The following is a 25,151-nucleotide window of genomic DNA, read 5'->3' as shown; positions in this document are numbered from 1 at the left end:
AGCTGCCAAGAGTGAGATGCCAGGATGTTGTTTCTGCTTTCCAATGCCCCAGGTTCTGGATACTTAGCCTCACTTAGGTTATGAATGCCTGGGCGCAGTCTCAGCCAACTGAAATAGAAACTTTCAATCGTCTATAAACTGTGTCTGAGTGGTCATCTCTGGTGGGATCCCATAACCACGGGCATATAACAATACGGCCAAGCAGTACTGAGGGCTGTACCTAGAGCTTACTGCATACGGGGCAAGTCCTCTGTTAAGTGAGCTACAGTACCAGCCCTTACCTAGACACTGTTTGTAATTCCCCAACCATCCCACAAGGTAGACTTATGCCAGACACCAAAATAAGTGGGTCTTTATCTACAGAGATGAGGATGATCTTTTTCTTCTTTCAGATGTAGAACCATCACCACAGTGGCAATGAACGGAGCTGTGGTCTTGTGTCTGGCTTCTATCAGATAATATTTATTTACAAGAACTCGTCTGACCCTGGTAACAACTCCTGAGGCAGTTACTGCCATCATCCCCGTTTGACAGGGGGATGATTTGAAACACCGGGAATTTCAAGTGTCTAGGGCAATTCAAGACAGGAGAATGGAGGCACCCAGAATTCCCTGCCTCATCTACAAAGGAAGATCAAAATCACTGGGGAACAGCCTCAATCTGAGAGGAGTGACTAGAAAGGAGGGGGACACTAGAAACAGAGAGATGAGAGACTGGGTCCTTGTAAGCTTCAAAGACCAGGTTAGGAAGAACACTCAGGGGTTTGGCTCCGTGGCAAACAGAAGGAAACACACCTCTTTGTAGGAAGAGTGAACAAAGGCTCAGAAACTGTAGCCACATGGACAATGGCAATCCCAGCAGCTTCGAGGCCACAGGAGCGTCACAAACTGGCAGCTCCTGTGGACCTGGCTTTGGAAAGGGTCTCAGAACATCCCCCACTGAGCCTCTGTGGTTCTGTAGCCATGAACCATTATGAGAAGGGAGCCACTGACTGAATGTGACCTGCTCCCAGGTCAGTAGCCCCTCAACACTCCCCTCTCTGGGAATTCATAGGATTTCACTACCCTGACCTGTAGGCAGAAGCTGTCTTCCACACACACACATCAGCCAGGAAGGATGATTACCACCTAACCCTGCTGTGTGCCTTGGGGCTGGGTTTTGCAACAGAAGGGAATGAAGACTGATGACCTCAAGACAGAAGATTGGGCCTCTTGCCCTCTGAAACTAAGGGTATGTATGGCCAGCCAAGCCAGGAGAGAAGGCATGCGTTTACATGGTTCCTGTCAGCTCCAGAACCCAGGCCCTCTTATAAGACCATAATCACTTAAATCACTCTATGGTTCTGGCTGGTGCTTTGCTTCTGGGCCTGAGTTATAGATAAAGGAGCTGGGAGGAAAAAAGCCCTGACTTCAGCTATCTTCCTGCTCGTGGGTGTGCACCAAAGAGGGCCAAGAGGGACCTGCCAGGTCTCAGCCACAATTTCCAGCTGTGCACTGTTCCTGGCTGATGGACAACTCAGTTCCTGCTACCACCCACCTACACAGTTCCAGGAACTGCCAGTCCTGCACCTTATCTGACCACATGCTGCCTCAGGACTGGGAGGGAATCCCAACAGGGGTGATGCAATTTCCATGGCTGCCTCTCAGTATGCAGAGTCTAGGCTCACAAGTTAAACTGCCAGAGGTTAAGCACTTCTGACTCCTCAGCACTGCAAGAGCTGTCAGTACCAGGAGACCTTCCTCGTAGCAAAGCTATTATCACCAGTACCCTCATTGTCCTCTCATGGTGGCCTCCATTCTCACTGTAGGAATAGCCACACGGCGAGCACCCTCCACCCGCTGCTGTTTGCACCTCATCTGCCTGAACTTCTACAGTCTCGCTCCTTACATGGCCAACAGAGGCAGGCTCTGTGACTTCTCCGTGATATGCTGTGTGCCCCAAATCATGAATCCCAGCGAGAGATTAAGAGTTCATTCTGCTCTTGCAGAGGGAGAGCCCACCTTTGATTGCCAGCACCCAGGTTGGGTGGCTCACAACCACCTGTACTCCAGTACCAAGGGATCTGATGCCCTCTTCTGGCCTCCTCAGGCACCTGCGCTCCCGTGGACACACCATACGTATAGATAATTAAAAATAAAATAAATCTTTTTTTCAAATCAATGATATTCTTCAAAGATCTGGACAAAACAATCCTAAAATTTCTTAAGAAACACAAAAGATGTCAAAAAAGCCAAAGCAATCTTGAATAAAATAATAAAGTTGGAGGCACTATAAGGCCTAATATCCAAAAAGATAACCTGGATAGCATGGTATTGATGTAAACATATCATGGCCAGTAGAGCAGAATGGGGACTACAAAATAGACCTAAGCATCTGGTGCCAACTGGCTCTCCTTCAGAGGCAAGTGCGCGTGTGCATGTGCGCATGCACGCACACACACGCACACACACACACACGCACACACGCACATACACAAATATACACACATACACACACACATACACACACATACACACACGAATACATACATACATGAACACACACATACACACATGAATACACACACACATGAACACACACAAATGAATATACACACATACATACATACACGAACACACACACACACACACACGAATATGCACATACACACACACTCTTGAGCATTGGAGGAAAGGCAGTCTTATCAGTAAACGTTCCTGGAAGACCCACTACCCCATCCCTCAGCAGATGACCCAGTCTTGACACCTGTCTCTTACCCTATAGAAAAATCAACTAAAAATGGAGCAGTGACTTAGATACAAGACTAAACACATGAGGTCAAAATGCCTTGAAAATTAGCTCATTGAAGATAATGGGTGTAAACAGACCTGAAACTTGAAGACAGTGGGTGTAAACTCAGGTTGGGGTCACTTCCATATATGGGATCAGGCAATGGTAGGACCCACAAAGCAAAGGGACCACTTTTGTTGGCAGGACCACTTTTGTGTAGCAAGTCACACAATTGGCGGGGGCTTTGGGGGGAGAGCGAGAGCTAACTACAGGATGGAAGAAGGTATTTGCTAAGTACTGGTGGTAGCAGGGTTAATATCTGAAACATAAATAAAATAAGACATAAGAGGAACTTTAAAAAAATAACAAAAGATAGGCAGTCTGGTTAAAATGGACAAATTATCCGAATAGATATTTCTCAAAGGAAGAAATAAAAATGACCAGTAAATACATGAAAACCTGCTTAATATCGTTAAATGTTGGGGAAATACAAATTACAATTAGAAAGAGACTAAACAAGGTGTGTGCTGTAATCCCAGACTCTAGGAGGCTGAGGCAGAGGGACTACAGATTTGAGGTCTGCCTGGTGACTTTCAAGATTCATCTTTAACAAAACCAAAAGCCAAACCAGGGCCAGTGAGATGGCTCAGCAGGCAAAGGCGACTGCTGCCAATCCTGACAGCCTGGGTTCAATCCTTGAGACCTACATGGTGGACAGACACACACATGACTTAGGACCTCTACACCTATTCTGATGCCCCCCCCCATGCCTGTGTGCACACACAAATAATAAATGAAAAAAATTAAAACAAAAGTTAGCAACAGCAGAAGCGATGATGAGATACTATGTAAGCCTGGAGCAGTTATTATGTAAGAAGAAAACAGACAGAGGACCTGGAGACAGCAAAGCCTTATGTAGCATATAGTGAGGCTACTGTGATGAAGTATGGAGGTTCCCCAAGCACTAAACTATAACTACCAAATGACACAGCTATCCCGCTCCTGGGCCTAGGGCCACAGGAAATAAAACCCACACTGCAAAGAAATGCCTGCGCATTCTTTGTCCCGGCAGCAATGTTCGCACTAGCTAAGATATGGAATCAGCCCAAGTGGCCAGCAACAGATGACTGGGCGCAGGGAACGCACTGAATCACAATGAAGTGTTATTCAGCCATAAAGAAGAATGGAATCTCATCATTGCCAGACAGGAAAGGACAAGAACGACATGTGGAAGCTAATAAACTTAAGAACAACCTAGTGAGTGCTACAGATTGAGAAGGGTGGGGTGGGGGAGGGGGAGGAAGGGAAGTGAGACCTGATAAATGCATGCTACACATGGCTATGGAAATATCAGACTGGATCCCACTAGTTTGTACAATTAATGTATGCTGGTAACATTTTTCATTGGTTTGTTTTGTTTTTCCAGACAGGGTTTCTCAGTGTAGCCCTGGCTGTCCCGGATCTCGCTCTACAGACCAGGCTGGCCTTGAATTCAAGAGATCCCCCTGCCTCTGCCTCCTGAGTGCTGGGATTAAAGGTGTCCACTATCACTACCTGGTAATAGTGACTTTTTTATAAAATAAAATGATTCCCTGGCGTCAGTAGTTAGTGGTGGGGGCAGGATTTCATCTTATTTTGGAAGCTCACATTTTAAAGGAAAGAGCTAAATAGAAATTGGTCTAGAACTGGGGGGAACTGGGGCTTGACAGGGACATTCTTCGAGGAGGGAAGGTTATCCACTGAGTTCAATGCCCAGAAAGTTTGAGTCAGGTAAGGAACTAAGGAAAGGGATCCCTTAGTTGGGGGTGAGGTTGGGTCCCAGCAGCAGCCAAAGCCATGGTAGATGTGCAGGTGGGTTCTCCACGGAGTGCTTTGGGTCTCCAATGATATCCAACCCCTTAGCTGCTGGCATTTGGTCGTGATTGTACAGGTATTAAGGGATGACATTAAGTTGAGCTTAAACCTGCAGAAGAGGCAGAGAAAGCAGCACCCAGGCTCATGGCTGAGCTAGATAGCAGTAGTCCACAGTGTTATGATGTCCCAGAGAGGTTCCTCAAGAACGCTTTGGAAGTCAACCTAGGAGAAGCCTGGGTGCTTCTCCTTTCTGCAGTCACAGAAGAATTAGTTCCTAATGAAAAACCGTCACTTTCCATTTAAAAGTCAGAGGAGCCAGACTTTCAGGGGTCAGACTGAAAGGGGACACTTTGCTGTGTCCTTGTTTCTGCCCCAAGGACCCACTGCTGTCTCTATTAGTCTAGTGATGGCTGTGCCCATCATCCCTCAGTCAGACTTCCTGATTTCAGAGCTGGGATCTGAGATGCCTGCTGCGAGTGCTTTGGGGTGTTATGTTAGTCCTTTTCTCATAGGTGTGCCCAAAACAAACAACAAACAAAAGCAGTATGGGGGAGGAGGGTTCTGAGTTCAAGGGCATAGTCCACTATGGCAGGGGTGGGGGAGGGGCATACTGGCAAGAGCCCGAGGCAGCTGTTCATGATTTTTCTACATTAGGAAGCAGACAGATGATTGCTAAGTGCATGGCTTGCTTTCTCCTTTTTATTCAGTCTGGGACCCCAGTCCACTGGTTGTTGCCACTGATACTTAAGTTAGGTCTCCCATCCTCAGTTTTCCCGAGCCAGAGACTACCATACAGATATACTATGTTCTTTGGGTGATTCTTGACCTTGTCAAGTTGACAATCAATAGTAACCATCTGATCTGGGGATACCTTCAGTATAACATGCACCAAGTTATTGACTGATGACGCTAAGGCGAGTCCTCTATTTCAATGTCCAAAGAAGCAAGTACCATGTGGAGTAGTGTGCTGTTGCCCCTTAGAAACCACAAGGTGTCTAAAGTCCTCATGATGGTGGCACTGTCCACGAGAAGCCATAGGCTGCTGATAGGACATTCATTCTAAATACCAAAGAAGGAAAGCCAAATCTAAGTGAGGCTACTGAAAGTCAAACACACAATAGCAAAGGTGAGAAGAACAGACTTAGGAAGCGGGTTTAGCTAGGACCACAGCGGGTACGGACAGGGAGTCCACCAGGCAATGTGGACTGAGACAGCAGACTGACCAAGGGGGCTCCTCACTCACCAGGTGTCTACATGGAGCCACAGAGGTGTGAATTTTACACACCGAGGACGATCTGCACACTGCAAACGTGCACAGCAGCTGCCTGGCCGCAAGAGCATGAGTGACGGATGTGGATGGGGGCCTGGCTGCTGTTCTGAGAGCTCTGTCCACTCAACACAGTGTCCTGATAAAGAAGCCATAAAATGGGACCAGCCCTGTCTCATTCATCTGGGCTTCTCACTCCTTCCGCACTCCCCGAGTTTTCCTGCATTTTTTGAGAGCCTTTGCTGGGAAGATTGCTCAGAGCCTGGGTGCAATTACCACAAAACAGCCTCCCACTTAAGAAAAAAAATTTAAAGAAAATGAAAGCTGGACTCTAGACCACGCAGGAGATGATAGCTAACTGGTTCTGAACCCAAAACTGTAATTAGAGTAATTCTTCTGTCATTGTTAATCATTCGGATTTACGTCCTGAAATGAAACCAAATCAGGACTATAATAACGACTTCTGTGTCTGCCCCCTCCTTCTCTTTTGCCTAAAAACTGGCAGGCACACTAAAGTCAAATTAAACATCTGTTTGGAAAAGAAGCTGGCGTCCCGATGACAGCTGCCGTGGACTTACCCATGCTCCACAGCTGTCAAACTCTAAATTAACAATGATTTTCATTTATGAATAGCACAGAACTAAGGCATAAAGGAGCACTTGCCCTCAGACTTCTTGGCTGTTGGGAAATGCCCACAGAAAAGTCGAGGCAAAGTCAGCGCACACTAATTAATCAGAGAGAGGAGTCTCATTTCTTCACCGGCATCAAATCAGGCATTTCCCCCACGGCAAGCGGGCTGGAGGGAGGCAGAAAATTCAGAAACAGGGTTTTTATTATTATTATTATTGATAGCTGACAGTTACTGGTGAATGTTTGCTGGAGGGTGAATGTTGGGGTTCGGTCTGTTGCTATGCATTCAAATACTAAATTCTTTATCCCATGGTCTGGTTATCCAAAGACACCAGCGTTTGTTGTGTAAACCTTGCCCCACAATGATCTCTGATTGGCTAATAAAAGCTGCTGACACCCTGCAGCTGGGCAGAAGAGAGGTCGGCTGGGCAAAGAGTCCAGAGCCTGGGGTCTCAGGTAGGGACTATGAGACAGCAAGGAGAGGAGGGGGAAGGAAGTGACCCTGGGTCATATGGATGCTGAGTGTGTAACCATGAAGGCTAATGAAGCAGGAGCAGCTCAAACAAAACTTAGGGTGTGAAATATATTGGGTTCAAGGCATGAGAGCAGACAAAATAGCCTACAGGGTTGGATCTGCCCAGCTCCAGGATTTTAAGGCTTATTATGATTCTGAAGGTCTCTGCCTTTTATTTGGGTAATATCTAGTTATTAAAAAAAACTGCTGTCATGTTAATTTCCAGCATTAGTTATTAACCGCAGAATAATTCACACTACAGAGGAAGGAAGGTGGTTTTCTGAAGACCTCACCTTGTCTTATTAAGCATCAGTGGTGTCCAGTGGGCATCGGTCTTTGGTCTACGTCTGAATGTGTGCTTGTTACACTGTGGTCACAGATGGGAGTGAAGATCTCGAGAGAGAATGTGCCAGGCTGTTTTCACGCTTACTCCACCACCATGGAAGACAAGGTAGTCACCCGCTTGCCAATGACAGTTCACTAACAACAGCACACATAGGAGGATGGCAGGCCTGGAAGATCCCCTCCCACGGGGATGTGTAGCCACCATGGTTTGTGCATGTACACCATGTGATGCTTGGAACATGTCCCAGTGCTGAGTGGTGCATGGTTACAGGGATACAACCAACTGGTCCTTCCTTGACTTTAGGAGACACGGTTGTCTTTCCTGGGGCTAGGCTGTGCTTAGGTGTGGGAAAACAGGCCGATTGTGTATATGTGTACTTCTGACCCCACCTGACACCTGGCTGCTCTGATAATCTCAGGTCAAAATGTCTGCAGGAATAAATCCATGTGGTATATGAACACCATAGAATGTGCTTCAGGTATACATAAAGGAAGAGTTGAACCAGCAAATGTCCCACCACCACAGACTCAACCAATCATGCATCAAGAACATGTAATGGCAGTTACATCTCTCCTGAGTGTGCACAGACACTTTCTGTTGCCATTACTCCTAAACGAGGCAGAGTTAAGTTAACGCAGAATTTATACCGTTCTAAATAGTGTGTGACCTAGAGAGGATTTCAGTGTGTAGGTTAAATGTAAGCAGTGCAGTACTGTATACAGGAGTTGTGAGTACCCTTATACTACGGTGCCTACCAAGGGTCCTGGAATCAATGTCGCGGGAAGGCTGAAGAACAGCCATGCCTGTGCTGACATACACAGCATCACAGATGAACCCCTAGAACATTACTCTAGGCCAGCAATTCTCAACCTGTGGGTTGTGACCCCTTTGCTGGTCAAACAACCCTTTCATAGAGGTCACCTAAGACTATTAAAAAACACAGCTATTACTACTCATAACAGTAGCAAAATTATAGTTATGAGGTAGCAATGGAAGTAATTTTATGGTTGGGGAGTCACTACAACATGGGGAACTGTATTGAAGGGTTACAGCATTAGAAAGGTTGAGAATCACTGCACTAAGAGAAAAAAGCCAGACAGAACAGGCCATGCACTGGGGCATTCCACTTATGTAAAAGATTAAGAAATCACCCACGGAGACAGGGTTCAGACAGACAGCTGCCCTAGGTTTGGGGAAGAGAAGAATGGGGAGAATCTGCTCCATGGGAAAAGGATTCTACTTTGGAATGATGGAAATATTTCAGAATAGATAAAATTCCCAATGATTTCAACATTGAACATGTACTGAATCTTACTGAATTAGTAACTTTAAAACAGTTACTTTAAATCAGTGTGTGTGTGTGTGTGTGTGTGTGTGTGCAAGTTTATGCAGTTGTATATTACCTGTGTGTGTGCATGTGCCTGGAGGCCAGGGAAGGAGTCAGGTGTCCTGCTCTATTAATCTCTTTGAGACAAGGTCTCTCACTGAAATTGGAGCTAGGCTGGCAGCCAGCAAACCCAGGCTGTCCCTTTGTCTTAGTCCCCTGCACACTGAGGTTACAAACACGCCAAGGTCATCCCTGGCTTTTTAACATGTGTGCTGGGATCCGAACTCAGGTCCTCATGCTTGTGCAGCAAACGCTTACCCACCAAGTCATTTCTCTAGCCCTAAAATAGTTACTTTTATATTATGTTAATCTAACTTAACCAACAGGGAAGCTCACGGCATCAAAACATCCTTGATGGATCCCACCTGACCAGGACCCTAGTATATAACGGCAACTATTCTCCATCGGAGGAAGAGGACTGAATCCATCCCTCTGCTTTAGATCTGGGTCCTTGTGCACACATGGGATGGGTTCTTGGCTCTTCTGCTGGCTGTCCGGCCGCAGTGACCGGCAGGGCCTGTGTGATGTTGGCTCTGTGTGGGATTCCAGCTTCCATTTCCCACCTGGGTTTCAGTTTGCGGCAGTGCTTGGCACGCTGTCTTCTGCGGCCGGCATTTCCTGTTCTGTGTTTGCCAGCTTCCTCCCACGAGGGCTGGATGCTGCACCTGGGTTCCCAGCTGCCGAATGAAACTAAGCTGTCAGTGGACAGTCCCCCTGGGAGCCGTGCCACACCTCGCCTTCCAGGAACTTCTAGCATCTGGATTCCACCTGTTGGATGGTTAGCCTGGCGAATCCAGATCCTTCTCAACCAAGTATATCAGCATGGCGTTGCTGTTCCCGACCGCTCTTCCAACAAGCTGGCACAGTAGCCAGAGCTGGCTCTCCCCATCTCTGTGGTTAACTCTTCACTCGCTCCTCATGCGTTGTAGTGAAGTCATAGCCTGCAAGTGAAGCTCTCTTGCCTTATGACAAACAAGCCTGTGGTTCTTCTCACGACCTAATGTCAGAGGAAGTGTGGGGTAAGTTTTACTTCAGCCACATCGATCCCCCGAAAGCTCAGTGTTCTATCCAGACCACAGATTGCCACCACACGAGGAGATTCTAGGCTATTTTCTCTCAGATAGAGAGAGTTAGTGGGTAAGGCGAGCCCTATGAAGTTGCAAAGTACTGAATGCTAGCTAAGTCCTCTTTAATGCTTGGCCTTCTCCCACCAACAAGCCTGTCTCTTGCTAGGTCCCCCCCGCCCCACCCCATTTTCTGAAGGGAATTTAGGAAACAGCATCTTCCCTCACAAGCAATCCCTCACCTCTTGCTTCAGAAAGGACTCTGCTTCACTCTTACAGAACAAGAGACAGGGGTTAAGAAAGCCACCTCAGTCAGTGTCCCTTAGTGGCTAACAAGGGGTTCAGTGGTAGTGGGTTTAAGTCCTGGCCACATGACTTGGCTGCTTCATTATCCAGAATGCAGACTCTGAGCCTCCATGTAGTGAAGTCAGGTGCTCAGGAGTGGGAGGGATGACTCAGCAGTTAGAGCACTGGCTGCTCAGGGGGACCCAAGTTCTAGTCTCTTCACTCACATGGAGCTCACAGCTGCCTAAGCACCAGGGTGCCCAACCCTCTTCTCTTCTGGTCTGTATGAGCACCTGTACTCTTATGCGTGTGCACAAGCACCCACACCGTCTCTCTGTCTCTGTCTGTATCTCTCTCTCTCTCTCTCTCTCTCTCTCTCTCTCTCTCTCTCTCTCTCTCTCTCTCTCTCTCTTTCTGGGGGAGAGTGAGAGAAAACAAATTTATTTGTAGATGCTGGGAAGGCCAAGACGAAGGAGCTGGCAGATTCACTGTCCAGCAAGCATTTTCTTCCTGATGCAGATGGCTGACTTTTTCTAATCTTGCAGGGTATTAAGTACGGAGAGGAGGGAAGCTCTCTTGTCTCCTCTACAAGGACACTGGTCCCACTCACCTATGGTTCCAACCTTAAGTTCCAGTCACTCCTTAGTCTCTCTCCTATTCTCACACAGGATCGGGTTTCAACAGGTTTGAAAGGGCATCGAGGAGAAATGCACAAACAAGACTGAAGAAATCACTTTTACATATTCCTTCATATTTTCTTGACCTTTCTCTGACTGCCATCATCTGACTGCCATCATCTGACTGCAACCACCTGACTGCCACCACCTGACTGCCATCATCTGACTGCAACCATCTGACTGCCACCATCTGACTACAACCATTATTACAGCAACCATGCATGTCTCACTGGGATTGCATGGTGCACACCTTGCCTATCTGTGCTGTCTCTTGATTTTGTCCCTTTGTAGAAGAAACGGACTGGTGTCTGTCTAATGCACATGTCATCATGTCTGTCCAGTGCTCACAGAGGCCAGAAGGGGGCAATGGATCTCCTGGATCTGGAGTTACAGATGGTTGTGAACCATCATATGGGTATGTCTTCTGCAAGAGTAGTCAGTGTTCCTAACCACTGCACATCTCTCCAGCCCAATGCAACTTTTTATTCCACTGATGGATTATGAAAGCCGCCCTAAAAATAAAAACTATGACTGTGTGTGTGTGTGTGTGTGTGTGTGTGTGTGTGTGTGTGTGAGAGAGAGAGAGAGAGAGAGAGAGAGAGAGATTTGTGTGTGTAAGAGAGAGAGATATGTGTATGGGTCTGTGTGTGTGTGTGTGTGTGTGTGAGAGAGAGAGAGAGAGAGAAAGAGAGAGAGAGAGAGAGAGAGAGAGAGAGAGAGAGAGAGAGAGAGAACACAAAGGGTTGGTTTTGGCTCAAGGGTTGCGGCTTATCTTTTACTTTAAAGTCACAAAGAAAAACAATATTGATACCTGTCTCTGTCAACCTCCTAGTCCTGTGTGAACAGTGGCACTGTCTAGAAATGAGGCTTTAAAGATGGATGGAGTAGGCCTCGGAGGTAGCTCAGTGGTAGAGCACTTGCTTAGTTTGTGCCAGGCTGAGTTCCACCCCTAGTACGGAAAGGTGGCTGAAGCGTGTTGTGAGGGAATTTTAGCTTCTTTCTTTGGGCACGGAACACTGAATGAGCACTTAGAGCTTATTGCAGCTGCAGCCTGGACCAGGCTATTTCACTCATAGAAAATGAATGACTCCTTTCCAGGGATCCTGAACGCAGCTGTCGCCTCTCACTTCCGTAGCACCTGGGCAGAGCTTCCAGGATCCCACTCTGAATTGTATGGAAAAGGCCACATGCACCTTAGAGACCAAATATATTTCAGAGTTGAGAATATTTTGGGGTTCCAGAAACATAATACAGTGTATATTCTGTATCCACAGGGTCTGGGCTATATCTCATGATCAAAATCTTTTATTCACACTAAAGACAACAGTGATCTTAGTCCAGAGAAGGTTTGGGCTTCAAACAAGTTAAAAAAAAAAGTCTTTTGAATTTTAGTCTTTGGGATCTCAGGACTGCAGATGAAGGACTGTGCACCTGGCGTATATTATTTATAGATTGCTTCTAGGTCAAAAACACCTCCCATGTACCCAGTGACTGCATGCAGGAAGCACTCAATAAATGTTACCAGAGTAATAAGCAGAGGAGAAAGGCTGTAGGGCAGGGTTCATGGAGGGTTAGGCAGAGGCTGATGGGACATCCTGCTGAAGGGGATGGGGAGACTTACATGGCAGGATCAAGATTTTGAACTGTGTCTGAGGGTGACGGGGAGCTGTATTGGGTTTGTTAAATAGGTCTTACATCAAGGTGAAGGAGGACTGGAGGGGAAGGAGCTTATGTGGCCATGCCAGAGGTTCCTGTGACGATAAGACACGAAGAAGTGTCTGTGGATAAGGGAATGGCTGTGAAGCAATCGACATGGAGATTTTCCAACCGGGGACATCAGTCTGACAGGGCAGCATGCATGGTCCTCACCCATCAGGGCTCTGCAATACAACTGGCAGCTTCCCTCCCTCCCTCCCTCCCTCTTTCCTTCCCTCCCTCCCTTCCTTCCTTCCCTTGCCTTCCTTCCCATTCAAAGGCTCCCTCTGACGTGTCTTATTAAAAGATAAGGAAAGAAGGAATATGTTTGGTAGGAGCTTGGTATGGTGTGGGGGAGGAGGGCACCTCTGCAGGCCCATGCTGAGGCATCCCTTCCCCCTGAGGGAGCAGCCACACATTGGTATAATATAAAATAGAGTTTATTAGGCCATGGGGAGGGAAGTTGAGGGGATAGCAGAGACAGAGACAGAGAAAGAGAGAAAGAGAGAAAGGGGGAGAGAGAGAGAGAGAGAGAAAGAGAGAGATAGAGAGGAAGGAAGCGAGGAGTAGAGGCCCGCCATAAGCAGATGGAGGGGGGGAGATGAATGGGGAGAGGGGGAAGAGGGCAAGGTAAGAAGAGAGCAAGAACAGGAGAGCGAGGGGGTGAGCAGCCCCTTTTATTGTGAGTCAGGCACATCTGGCTGTTGCCAGGTAACTGTGGGGCGGAGGCTAGACTAAATGCCAACTTTCTGTCTCTGTCTCTGTCTCTGTCTCTGTCTCTGTCTGTCTCTCCCTCCTTCCCCTCCTCCCCCTGTCCTTCTTCCCTCCTCAACAGTGTCTCCTGTAATTCAAGCTGGCCTAGAACTCATTCTGTAGCTGAGAATGACCTGGAACTCCACCCTCCACCTCACAAGTACTGGGGTATAGACAGGAGCCCCCCAGCTGTTTTATCCAGGGATGGGGGTGGAGTCAGGGCCTCCTGTGTGCTAGGCAAGCACCTTCCAACCAAGCCACACCCCCAATGGAATCCTTCAGTGTTATTACTGCATTTCCTTTTTTTTGTCTGTCCAGACCTCTGTGGCTAGATCTTCAACATCCTTGTTAGCTTTAATAAAACCTCCCACTGCCCAGCCTCGCTGGTTAATAACCGCTAATTGTTCCCCCAATGCTCTTGAATCAAGTGCAGTCTCTTCACGCTGACATTGGATGACATCTCTGATTTGGTAATGGATGTGGGCCCCCAGAGACCTCCTGATCAGCACCCGGCTGTTAACTGCCTCTCAGAGCTGCACTCACCTCCAGGTTCCCATCAAGGCTGCGTACTCCTTTCACCTGGAGTAACCTCTTCCTGTCCATCCACCTACCCCAAGCTCGCCACTGCCATCAAGATCTAAACGCTGACGATTTTCAGAAGCTCTCCTTACTCCTCACTCAACTTCTCTTTAAATTCTAACCACGCTTAATTTGTCCCTGATTTTATCTTGGGGATGCTAATTTTCGCATACATATTTTTATCTATACCTTAACTAGACTAGATGCCTTTTGAAAATTAGGAGCATTATGGATACTATGAGCGGAGGTCTTCTCGGTTCTGGAAAATAGCTTGGGTATCTGGCATGTGTCCTGGATGATTGGCCTTGCAAATGCTACCTTCACCAAGAAAAGCAAGGAGACTGGCCCAGCTCGACAAAGGTCTTCCTAAACTTTATTCACGACACCAACTTTAAACTTTTCCTTTTAGCCAAACAAAATGCTTTGAAATGAAACACAGCTTCTTCCCATTAAAATCAAAACATAGAAAGAAACAGAATGTGTAGGCGTTCAATATTGGAGTTTTCAGATGTAAACTATCACACTCAATCTCCAAAGAATGAAAGCTACTGAGAGAATGCAGCGTGGTCCAGTTTGAAAACTCAGGGCGGTAAGGTGAGCACAAGGAGTGATCAGACGGAATAACCAGGTAAGAGACCCTGTTCACAAAAGCAACAAAATTCATGGGAAAAGCCTTCTTAGAATGCACAACTTAGATGAAGAAAGTTCACAAGACTATGAAAAGATTGAAGACCTGGAGAAGAAGTAGGGAGATGTTCTGGTTTTGACCGGAAAACAATAGCAGGGATGACGGCTCTCCCCACATTGAACTGTTAACTCAGTGTAGCATCATTGAACATCCTAACAGTGGGTATTAACGAACGGAGCCCACTTATTTTACCATTCACCTGGAATTAGAGTCTACTTGAATAGCCATGAACATTTTGAACACTTAGATTAAGGAGCAATGACTTGTCACCAAAACAAAATTATGCTAAAAAAAAAAAAAAAGCGGAAATGGTGCAGGATTCATGAAGGGAGGAAGAGATTAAACAGGCAGCTGGGCTGACTGGAGCTGAACTCACGGTTTACTTTTCCTGAAGTAGCAATCCATGCCATTGGGAAAATACACTCGTCAACAAACGGATCCCGGGGTGGCTAACTCCATTTTATGAAAATAGCTGCTTTCTGATGATGCCCGGCTGTGCTGCTGTCTCTGGGCTGCTCCTCCAGAGAGCTACCCAGTCTTCCGCCCCTGGGCCTCACTTGGATAGATACTCTGTGGGATGACTTACAAGGGCTCTCAGGCCATCATGTGTGTGGTGAGGCCAAAGTGGGAACCCAGAGGGAAACAGAAGGCGATAAGGCTGGGGTCTCCGTGGAGTTACCTCAGGCTAGTTGCTTCTCCTAACAAAGGCCTCAGCTCTGTCAGGGGTGAACATCATCTCCTCCCCTAACTCCTTGTGTGCCTTCAGAGCTGGATAGTGGACCCCTACCCCCACCTATTGTCATTTTTCCCCACATAGATATTTCATGCAACTGTCCTCTGGCACCTCATTTTGAGCCGGGCAGGCTATGCATTTCCCGTTGTGGCTCACTGATACCATGTCAAAAACAAAGTCAAAGTCTAGGAAGATAAAAGGTTGAAACCTGTTCTAAAATCTGTAAGAATATAAATATAAAACATATTTATAAACTTGGGAATAGAAACATTATTTTCTGATTAAGACGTAACATTTAAATTCCTATGGTAAATCACAGATGCATTTTAAAAAACAAAATGTCAACTTTCTTTTCATTTGAATATATGTGGAGAGAGAGAGAGAGAGAGAGAGAGAGAGAGAGAGAGAGAGAGAATATAATCACATGTGTGGGGGTCACAAGTATATATGCGTGTGTGTGTGTGTGTGTGTGTGTGTGTGTGTGTGTGTGTGTGAAGCCAGAGTTGACATCTGGTGTCTTATGTGCTCTCTTTTAACCTTATATACGAGGCCAAGTCTCTTAATGAACTTGCCTGTTCAATTGATCTCACTACCCAGCTTGCTTCAGGGAGCCTCTGTCTTTACCCCCAGGGTGCTGGAATTATTGGAGAGCTATCATGCCTAGGAAGCCTTTATGCAGGCACTAGAGATGCAAATTCAGGTCCTCACAATTGCACAATAAGCACTGTAATTCCTAAGTCATCTCCCTATCCCTGAATTTCAAATTCAAATTCAAATGGTAAATTTGAATGAGAAAACACCAATGAACAAAGTTAAAAGTAGAGCAGAGATAAATGTTTGAAACTTTTAATAAAGTAATATTGCCTAGTTTACATAAAGATCAACTTTAAATATAAATTATAAATATATTATTTAAATATAAAATAATAATTTTGAAATGTCTGTATCTTTACATATGAATATTAAGATGTATTTTGTTTATGTAGTCATTCATTCATTCATCCATCCATTTTTCCCTTTACTTATTTGTGTTTTTCAGACAGGTTCTCATGTAGCCCAAGCTGGATTTTACTAAATAACCATGGAGAACCTTGGACCCTCTGATCCTTCTGCTGTTAGCTCCCAAATGCTAGGATTACAGGAATGTGCCTGGGTCTCTGGCTTTAGGAAAGTATTTTAAAGCATACCTATGACTTAAAATAAGAAAGTAAGTATATAGAATTGCTTTTAAAAGATACATTGTTAGAAAAACAAACAAGCCCAGAACCGGGCCCTTCCCAGGGGAACCGCATTAGAACAGATACCACAATAGCATACAACCGTAGCAAGAAAATTAACCTGTGACATTACTGTAATTCTCTCACAGAAGGCTCTTAAAACTTGGTAATGTCAGAGACTCTTAAGCAGGTAAGGACATAGGCTCTTTTACCCACAGGTAGCCAGCATGCCTGTCATTGACTTTTAAGGACAATGGGGGTGTCTGAGGAAACCATTCATCTGCACTACACATCATCCTTGGCTTTATCATCTACCGTGGATGGAAGTTTGAATATTTGCTCAAAAGACATGTACTCAGATGTCTGTTATGGACCATTACTTGTAACAGGAAGAGACCTTAGCTGAATCTAAACAGGAACCTCTTAGAGAGTAATTAGCATATTTATACCACAGTTTATGTACAGTAGCTTAAGAATCAGGTACCACTGTGCATCTATATTCTAATATGGACAAACATCTAATAAGCTCTCCCGAGTGAACACCCATTCAAGGTCAGGCCTTTGAGTACTCCGTGTGTCTTCCCAATACAAATGAACACAGAAAGGTTTTAAGCAAACCCCCAGAATTGATATCTATTGCTGCCTTCATGGAGGAATGCTGGGATTGTTGTGGGAAGTGCTTGGGATTTTTCACTTTTTCTGTATTCTAATATATATATATGTATATATTATAAGATATATATATATCTTAGAGTGTGTCTGTGTTTACATCTTCCCTATAGAATTATAATATTTATTTATTTATTTTTAAGCAGCTCAGATACAATTCCTTCAGTAGAAAGGAAGAGCAAAGCCTCCCAGAGCTGCCTCGCTCCAGGGAGCCTGCCTCCTCCCATGTGAGTTTGCTGTGAAGATCAATTAGCCAGAGCCTGCCAAGGAGCTGGATGTGCAGCTGAGCTCCTGGCACACAGGAAACATTGGCTGGTTGTTTTCTCTCCCCCATGTGACCTGTGAGATGGTACAGGGCTGGAAGTCTCCGATACCTGGATATCCCGAAAGGGTGACTCATGAAGCACTCAGCTCCATGTGTTGCAGGAGTGAATGAATAAGCCACATATATGTTCGTGGTTAAGCCAGAAGAACATACATTCACATATGCTGACTGTCAGTGTGTAAACAAGGGATGCCTTTCTGGATTTCCACCGGAAGATCAAATAGCTCTGCTTTGTGAAAACAAGAAAGCAAAGCAAACCAAGGAGCAAGTCAGACAAATGAGGGCTTGGAGAGCAGAGACCTGCAACGGGGGCTGCTGTTTGCAGCTATGGTCATTAGAGCTCTGGTCTCTATGGCTTGACCAGGCTAAGATGGATTAGGGGTCTGGGTACTAGACTATGAATCTTGGAGCCCAGCCTTCAGGCTGAGAGACGAGATGGACACAAAGATACTTGTCTTATGTGACAAGAATCATGGGACTGTGACACCTCACCTCAAGCCCAGCACTCCAGGACTTACTCAGTGACTGCCTGGCCTGGCCTCTACTCCCCTATCACCTCCCCTATTCTCAATTTAGGACCAACTAGAAAAGCCCAAAGTACCCTTCACCTCAACCACACTGGACACTTCACTTCCAGTAAGACTGCCACCAGCTTCCTCATGGCAATAAACTTTGCAGCAGAGTGGACCTGAAACACACACACACACACACACACACACACACACACACACACACACACACACTCCTAAGATTTTTTTCCATTCTCCTCCTGCCTTCCAAGTTCTGCTTAAAGCCAGTGCTGGCAACTGACTCCCCTGCTGTGCAGACGGCACTGTCTCTGTTCTCAGCGCTCTTCAGTTATGTCCTCCAGTCCCACACTTCAGCTAGCACGTACTTAGTATGGTGACTTATAGACAATATTTCATTTTTTAAAAAATCCTACAGCTTAAGTCTTTACGCCATCAACGTAAGTGGGTGCTAAGTGGCAAGCTTGTCAGGGAATGGGAAGAAAGATTGGCCAAGGGAGGCCAGACATTTGAGGCTGAATTTAACAATGGACAGGTATTTCCAGAAACCTCTGTGGGGTTTTTCCCACTGGCCAGTTACAGCCAAAGTCGTGAGAGGCCCTGTTTGCAGCAGCTCTTGGAGTGGCCTAGATCAATCATGGCGTGGACCTGCAGTTAGCAAATGAAGTAAATGTACAAAAAAGGCTCTGGGCATTTGGGACAGACCCAGAGCTGGGAAGGTCAAAGCCTATGAAAAAACCCTGCTCATAAAAAAGACAGGCTTTCTCATTGCATGTGGTCCAGGATGGCCTGGGTCTCTCCAAGTAGCTGAAGCTGACCTAGAACTTCTGATTTTCCTGGCTCTGCTTTCTAAGTGCTGGGATTACAAGCATGTGCTACCATACTGAGCCAAAAAGCAAGAATGCCTTGGATGCTTGGACTGGAGCCCTGTTACTCTCTCCACCATTTTTCTGTTGGAAATCCTAAAATGCTCGCCAATCAAAATTGGCCTTTAAACCTACCTTGAATAATTGGTGGCCATAAGGGAAAGAAACAAAATTTGAAAAGGGGTCTTTGCAGTAAGTCTGGATGTGCCACTGCAAGGGTAAAACAGGCTTGTTTGTTTCTCGTAGGACTTGGCAAAGCCTTCAACCATTCTGTATGTGTTGTCAGTCTGGAAGACGGAGAGCTGGTTTATGGCATCTAATAAACTTATTTGACTATAGGAATAATTGTCTTCCTCTCCATCTGTTTATATCTCAAAGATGATTGCATAGTGGTTTGGAGATGCAGCTTTGAGACAAAGCTGTCTTTAAGAGGAAATGATTCTGGGTGGTAATTCACTCAGAGGCTGCTCAGGAGACTGCTTGGGAGGTGGCAGTGAAGAGCAATTATATCTTATTTTAAGACATGGTCCCATGTAGCCCAGGCTGGCCTCAGACCTACTCTGTAGCCAAAGATAACCTTGAGCATCCTCCTGTCTCTACCTCCCAGTGAGGGTATCACAGGTACGTGTGCTGCTCTACGGTGTACGAGTGCTGGAGATCCAGCCTAAGGTCTGGTGCGGATGATACAAGCATCTACCAACTGAAGTGGAAGATAGGTTTGTAAAGAAGAGCCTGAGCAAATGCAGGCATCAGGGTAGCCAGAGCACGGTTTAAGGACGCTAATTAATGGGGATCCTTAGAATCCTAAGAACAAACATCAAATCCAAATGGAGGAGTCGGGTTTATATTCACCCAGCTGGATTATGTTTCCCTGTGAGTGCAGAGAGTAACTGGAAGACTCATCACATTGGATGAAGACGGAGACGCAGAAATCCTTATACATTTAGAATGAAGAAAACGGAAGATCCAGAGTATTTGGTCAATGACCCAGAAGCCACGCCTCTTCCGGCAGACACACAGGAAGTGTTTGATAACTGCAGAGAGGTGGATGGAAAGTCCGGTGCTCACTTACTTCAGAATCACACAGCCTGTCCCTGTGGGTGGCGCTATCCAAAACACCTGGATCCGTGTCCTCCTCCGAGGGGTGCTTTCAGTGACTGCCACAGGACAGTTACTCATAAACTGGGTTTCTTCTTCATCTATGATCTGTGAAAAACAGAGGAAAATAAACACATTAAAATGCAGCATCCTTGGGGTTGGGCGTTTGCACAGGACTCTGGGGACTCTGAATTGACTATTTATTTATTGACCTGCCATTTGGCATTAATGACCTTTGACCCACAGGCCCCAGAACAGTGCCTGGCACAGAGTTCCCAGAGCAATATGACGATAAAGATCTGGCGCGTTTGTGATCTCTGGTTCCAGACACTGCACCAGCACTGACAGCTAGGTGATGATCTGGCTTACCTACTGTTTGTTCTACAACCACCTGTGCATGCCTTGCTTCAGAAGAGGAGGAGGAGAGGGAGGAGGAGGATGACTAGCGAGCACCGTATGTCTGAACCTTGTTGCTGAGCTGCAGGTTTAGAACTTGATTAAAACGTTTAAAATCTCTCGTAGTGGAAGCACAGCAGAACACAGAAGTCACCCAGCTTTCTGACATACCAACTCGAGTAACTTCTACTAATGCCTTCTATTAGATTGATAGTCTCTATATTCTTCTAAATTAATCACAGTGACTCTGAAGGACACTACAAACAAGGTAGTAGCCACTCTCATTCCTCCAAACCATGTCAGCCAGCCCTTCTGCCTCCTTGTATAACTCTGTAGTAGAAGTGTATAAGAATAGTTAGCGAGAGGTGCTGTATCCAACTGTGTTCATTGTCTTTATTTCTTACTGACAGTTTCATGTTCTTTTTTTAAAAAAACAATTATTTATCTTATGTATTTATGTATCTTATGTAGCTGTACATTGTAGCTGTCTTCAGACACCAGAAGAGGACATCCAATCCCATTACAGATGGTTGTGAGCCACCATGTGGCTTATGAACTCAGGACCTCTGGAAGAACAGTCAGTGTCATTAACTGCTGAGCCATCTCTCTGGTACCAGATTCATGTTCTTATAATAACTCTTAGTTAATTTCAATCCCATAACCCTCTCTTATCTCCCCTCCCTCTTCTGTGGAATTTCTTCATTCCAACAAGTACCTCTCCTGCTTTCATGGTGTGTGTGTGTGTGTGTGTGTGTGTGTGTGTGTGTGTGTGTGTGTGTGTCTGTGTGTGTCTGTGTGTGTCTGTGTGTGTGTGTCTGTGTGCCTGTCCTCTCTGGTTTAATTAGAGTCGCTTGCATGAGCATATACGAGAAGTTATTTAGTTATTTACTGAAGTGTGGGGAACTTATCAGGGGGTTCCCCACTGTCTTAGTTAAGATTATTATTGCTATAATGAAACACCAGGACCAAAAGCAAGTTGGAGAGGAAAGGGTTTATTTGGCTTACACTTTTCCATCGTTGGAGGAAGTCAGGGCAGGAACCTGGAGACTCATGCAGAGGCCATGGAAAGGTGTTGCTCATCATGCCTTGCTTAGCCTGCTCTCTTATAGAACCCAGGACCACCAGCCCAGGGATGGCACCACCTACAATAGGCTGGGCCCTCCCCCATCAATTGCTAACTAAGAAAATGCCCTACTGATCTTTTTGTTGTTGTAGTTAATTTTGTATCCAGCCACTCTGCTGAAGGTGTTTATCAACTGTAGGAGTTCTCTGGTAGAATTTTTGGGGTCGCTTATGTATACCAGCATATCATCTGCCAATAGTGATACTTTTGACTTCTTCCTTTCCAATTTGCATCCCCTTGATCTCTTTTAGTTGTCTTACTGCTCTAGCCAAAACTACAAGCACTATGATGGATAGATAGGGAGAGAGTGGACAGTCTCGTCTAGTCCCTGGTTTTAGTGGGACTGCTTCAAGTTTCTCTCCACTTAACTTGATGTTGGCTATTGGCTGGTTGTATATTGCCTTTTATTATGTTCAGGTATGTGCCTTTGTATCCCCCATTTCTCAGGAATTTTAACATGAAGGAGTGTTAGATTTCATCAAAGGCTTTTTCTTCATCTCCTGCGATTGATGGTCATGTGATTCTTTTCCCTTTTGTTTATATGGTGGATTACTTTGATGGATTTTCATATATTGAACCATCCCTGCATCCTTGGGATAAAGCCTACTTGATCATGGTGGACGATGTTTTTGATGTATTCCTGGATTTGGTATTGTATTTTATTGAGTATTTTTGCATCAATATTCATAAGAGAAATTGGTCAGGCTTCCCCAGGTGGGGCTTGGGGAAGGCAAGAGAATGCTAAGCAAGCAATTAGAGAGGCTGAAAGGAAGAACTGACAGGAGCTGAGGATGAAAACAAGGGAGAGGGGCTATTGTTGATATGCCCAGTCTAGTGAGGAGGATCTGGGGAGTTAAGTTGAGTGAGCGTTTTGTCTGGTCTAAAAGAAACTTGGGACAAATGGCTAACTAGGGTGCCTTTTAACACACCGAAGCACTGGCTGGCCTCCAGGCACACTCAGTATTTATGCCCCTCCCCTCTGTTCTTTTCATCCTGCACCCTCCACTAAATCTCGCCAGCCATGGGCTTCCCTTTCCTCAGCCTCTCATTCCTATACAACCCCTCCCTTTCAGGCACACGAGTGCCCTCTTGGTCTTTCTTGCTTTTCTCTATTTCTTTTCTTCTTTTCCTCTCCCACTCTCCCCATCTCATGGGCACATTCAGACTGCTGGTCATGCTTAGTCTCCTACAGTCTCTCTCTGCTCTGGACTCTTCCAGATGCCTCTGGCTGTTCTCTTCCTCATATCTACCATAAAAACCCCTTCAACTAGAAAAAAGAAAGGAAAGAAAATGCCCTACAGCCTGATCTTACAGAGACATTTTCTCAATTGAGGCTCCCTCCTCCTGGATGACTATAACTTGTGTCAAGTTGGCACAAAATTAGCAGGCACAACTAACCCCTTGTCATCTTGACACAGAAACATGTCAGTGGTAAGCCACAACCTTTCCTTTCTTGTTCATCCTCAAGATCACACAGTAATATTGACATCATCACAATAAAAAAATATTCCAACTTTTAGAAGTCCCACAGTATTTAAAAATTAAAAGTTCAGGCTCTTTAAAATACCCAAACTCTTTTTTAAAATCCAAAGTCCTTGTAAAACTCCCAAATCAAGTTTAAAGTCACTCAACTGTGGGTTCCTGTAAAATTAAAAACAAATTAAATACTTTCTTACTTCAAAAAGGAAGGGCCAGGGCTTAGACACACACTGAACAAAGTAAAACCAAACTCCAACTGTGTAAATAACTGGATGTCCAAGGTCTGGGATCCAGGCATGATTGTCTGGGCCCCTCTTTAGGCTTGGGTCACTTCTCTGACTCTGCCCTTCTGCAGTACAGGCAACTTGTCTTTTGTGTGCTGGCTGGTTTACTCCACTGCTGCTGCTGTTCTTGGTGGTTGTCCCATGTTTCAGCATCACCAAAATGCCAGAGTCTTCTGCTGCAACTTGCTGCGCTTGCCTGTCCTGCGTTCTCTTCAGGGACTCTAGCTCTGCCCTACAGTGCCAAGCCTCAGCGGCTCTCCATCACTCCTTCAGGGTAGCCCAGGTACCCAGGTAGCCTCTACACCACCAAGTTCAGCTGCCAGCAGGAGGTGCAACCTTGGGCATCCTTGGAAAACAGCAAACACTTCCCAGAGGACTTCACCTTGATCATGCTGGTCTCTTTATAATCACGGGTGATTGAGCCCCAGCTAACTAGAACCACAGATTCTTAACTCAAAATAGCAAACTGTCTTGATAGAGTCATTAGAGGATTTGCAAATTTCCCTCTGGAATTTCACAAGCCAGGCTTCCACCTTCTGCATTTCTTTCAACTTTCTTATCTTCCAAGCTCCCACAGAACAGCCCATCAAAGTTTAAACACTCAATGATTCTCCATCCCAGTGTTCCACAGTCCTTCCATAATCATCCCAAAATCATATGGTCAGATCTGACACAGCAATACCCCACAATCCTGGTACCAACGTGTCTTAGTTAGGGTTACTGTTGCTGTGATGAAACACCATGACCAGAAGCAAGTCGAGGAGGAAAGGGTTGATTTGGCTTACACTTCCACATCATAATCCATCACTGAAGGAAGTCAGAACAGGACCTCAAACAGACCAGGAACCTGGAGGCAGAAATAGATGCAGAGGCCATGCTGCTCATTGGTTTGACTACCCGGCTTTACTCAGCCTGCTTTCTTATAAAACCCAGGACCACAAGCTAAAGAGTAGTGACACCCACGAAGAGACGGGTCCCACCACAATGATCACTAATTAACAAAATGCCCTGCAGGCTTGCCTTCAGCCTGACCTTACATTTCCTCAGCTGAGGTTCCCTCCTCTCAGACGACTATAACTTGTGTCAAGTTGACATAAAATTAGCCACACAGTCACTAAAGAAGATCTCACAGAGCATAATTCTTTTTATAAATTTTTGGATAAAATTTTGTATTCCTACATTTTATGTTCATATTTTATATTTATACATTCTATATTTTTATTTTCTTAGAATTTTATATATGAGAATTATATCATTTGCACTAGCCTTCCTTCCCCTTTAACTCCCCCCATGTTTGCCCCAATTCCTTCTTAAATTTACTCTTTACTTAGTCACCAGTGACTCTGTCTAGGTGATTTTTTTTTTCATTTTGGGAGATTATTAATTATTGATTTGATCTCTTTAATAGACATAAATCTGTTTCTTCAAGATAAGAGTTTTGGAAGATTGTATCTTTTAAGAAATTGGGCTGTTTCAATCCAGGTTATCAAATTTGTGGTTATTAGAGTTATTCACATTATTTATTTAAAATATTTCTACTGCTCTGTACTGATGCCCATTCTTTAGTTTCTACTTCAGTAATTAGTGTCTCTTCTTTCTCAGACTGATCGAAAGCTGTTCAACTCTTTAAAAAAAATCTTAAAAAAAAAAGAACCACCAGATTTGGGCCTTGTTATCTTTCTCTACTGATCTGATATTTTCAATTGCATTGGTTTCTACTACTTTAAAAAAGTATTTATTTTTTTTGAGAACATCTAGATCTCATCTGCTATAATTTTCTTCTTTCTTAATGTAAAAGCTCAGACCATTGCATTTTAGATCTTTATTGAAAAATATCATTCAATGTTGTAAGTTTCCCTCAAGCACTGTTTTTTATAACATCACACATATTTTGGTAAACTGTATTTTCCTGTTCATTTATTCAAA

At 45.2% G+C, this 25,151-nt stretch overlaps 1 protein-coding gene and 1 long non-coding RNA gene across 2 annotated transcripts in view; one reads left to right on the top strand and one right to left on the bottom strand.

Moving 5' to 3' along the window:
- The window catches only part of Spon1 (spondin 1), a 294,634-nt gene that overhangs the window by 195,236 nt on the left and 74,247 nt on the right, over positions 1 to 25,151 (bottom strand). The window contains 1 exon segment of the mRNA NM_172067.2: positions 19,918 to 20,051. Coding sequence (NP_742064.2) covers positions 19,918 to 20,051 — 134 coding nt within the window.
- On the top strand, positions 9,408 to 19,185 carry LOC147996937 (uncharacterized). Its single transcript, XR_015652367.1, has 4 exons — positions 9,408 to 9,786; positions 10,785 to 11,208; positions 16,281 to 16,448; positions 17,274 to 19,185. It is a non-coding gene; the product is annotated as an uncharacterized LOC147996937 (long non-coding RNA).

The sequence above is a fragment of the Rattus norvegicus genome, chromosome 1, assembly GCF_021556685.1.
Source record: "Rattus norvegicus strain SHRSP/BbbUtx chromosome 1, alternate assembly SHRSP_T2T, whole genome shotgun sequence".
NCBI classification, from domain to species: domain Eukaryota; kingdom Metazoa; phylum Chordata; class Mammalia; order Rodentia; family Muridae; genus Rattus; species Rattus norvegicus.
Note: the sequence above shows the minus strand (reverse complement) of the source record. Positions and strands in the feature narration are given on the sequence as shown.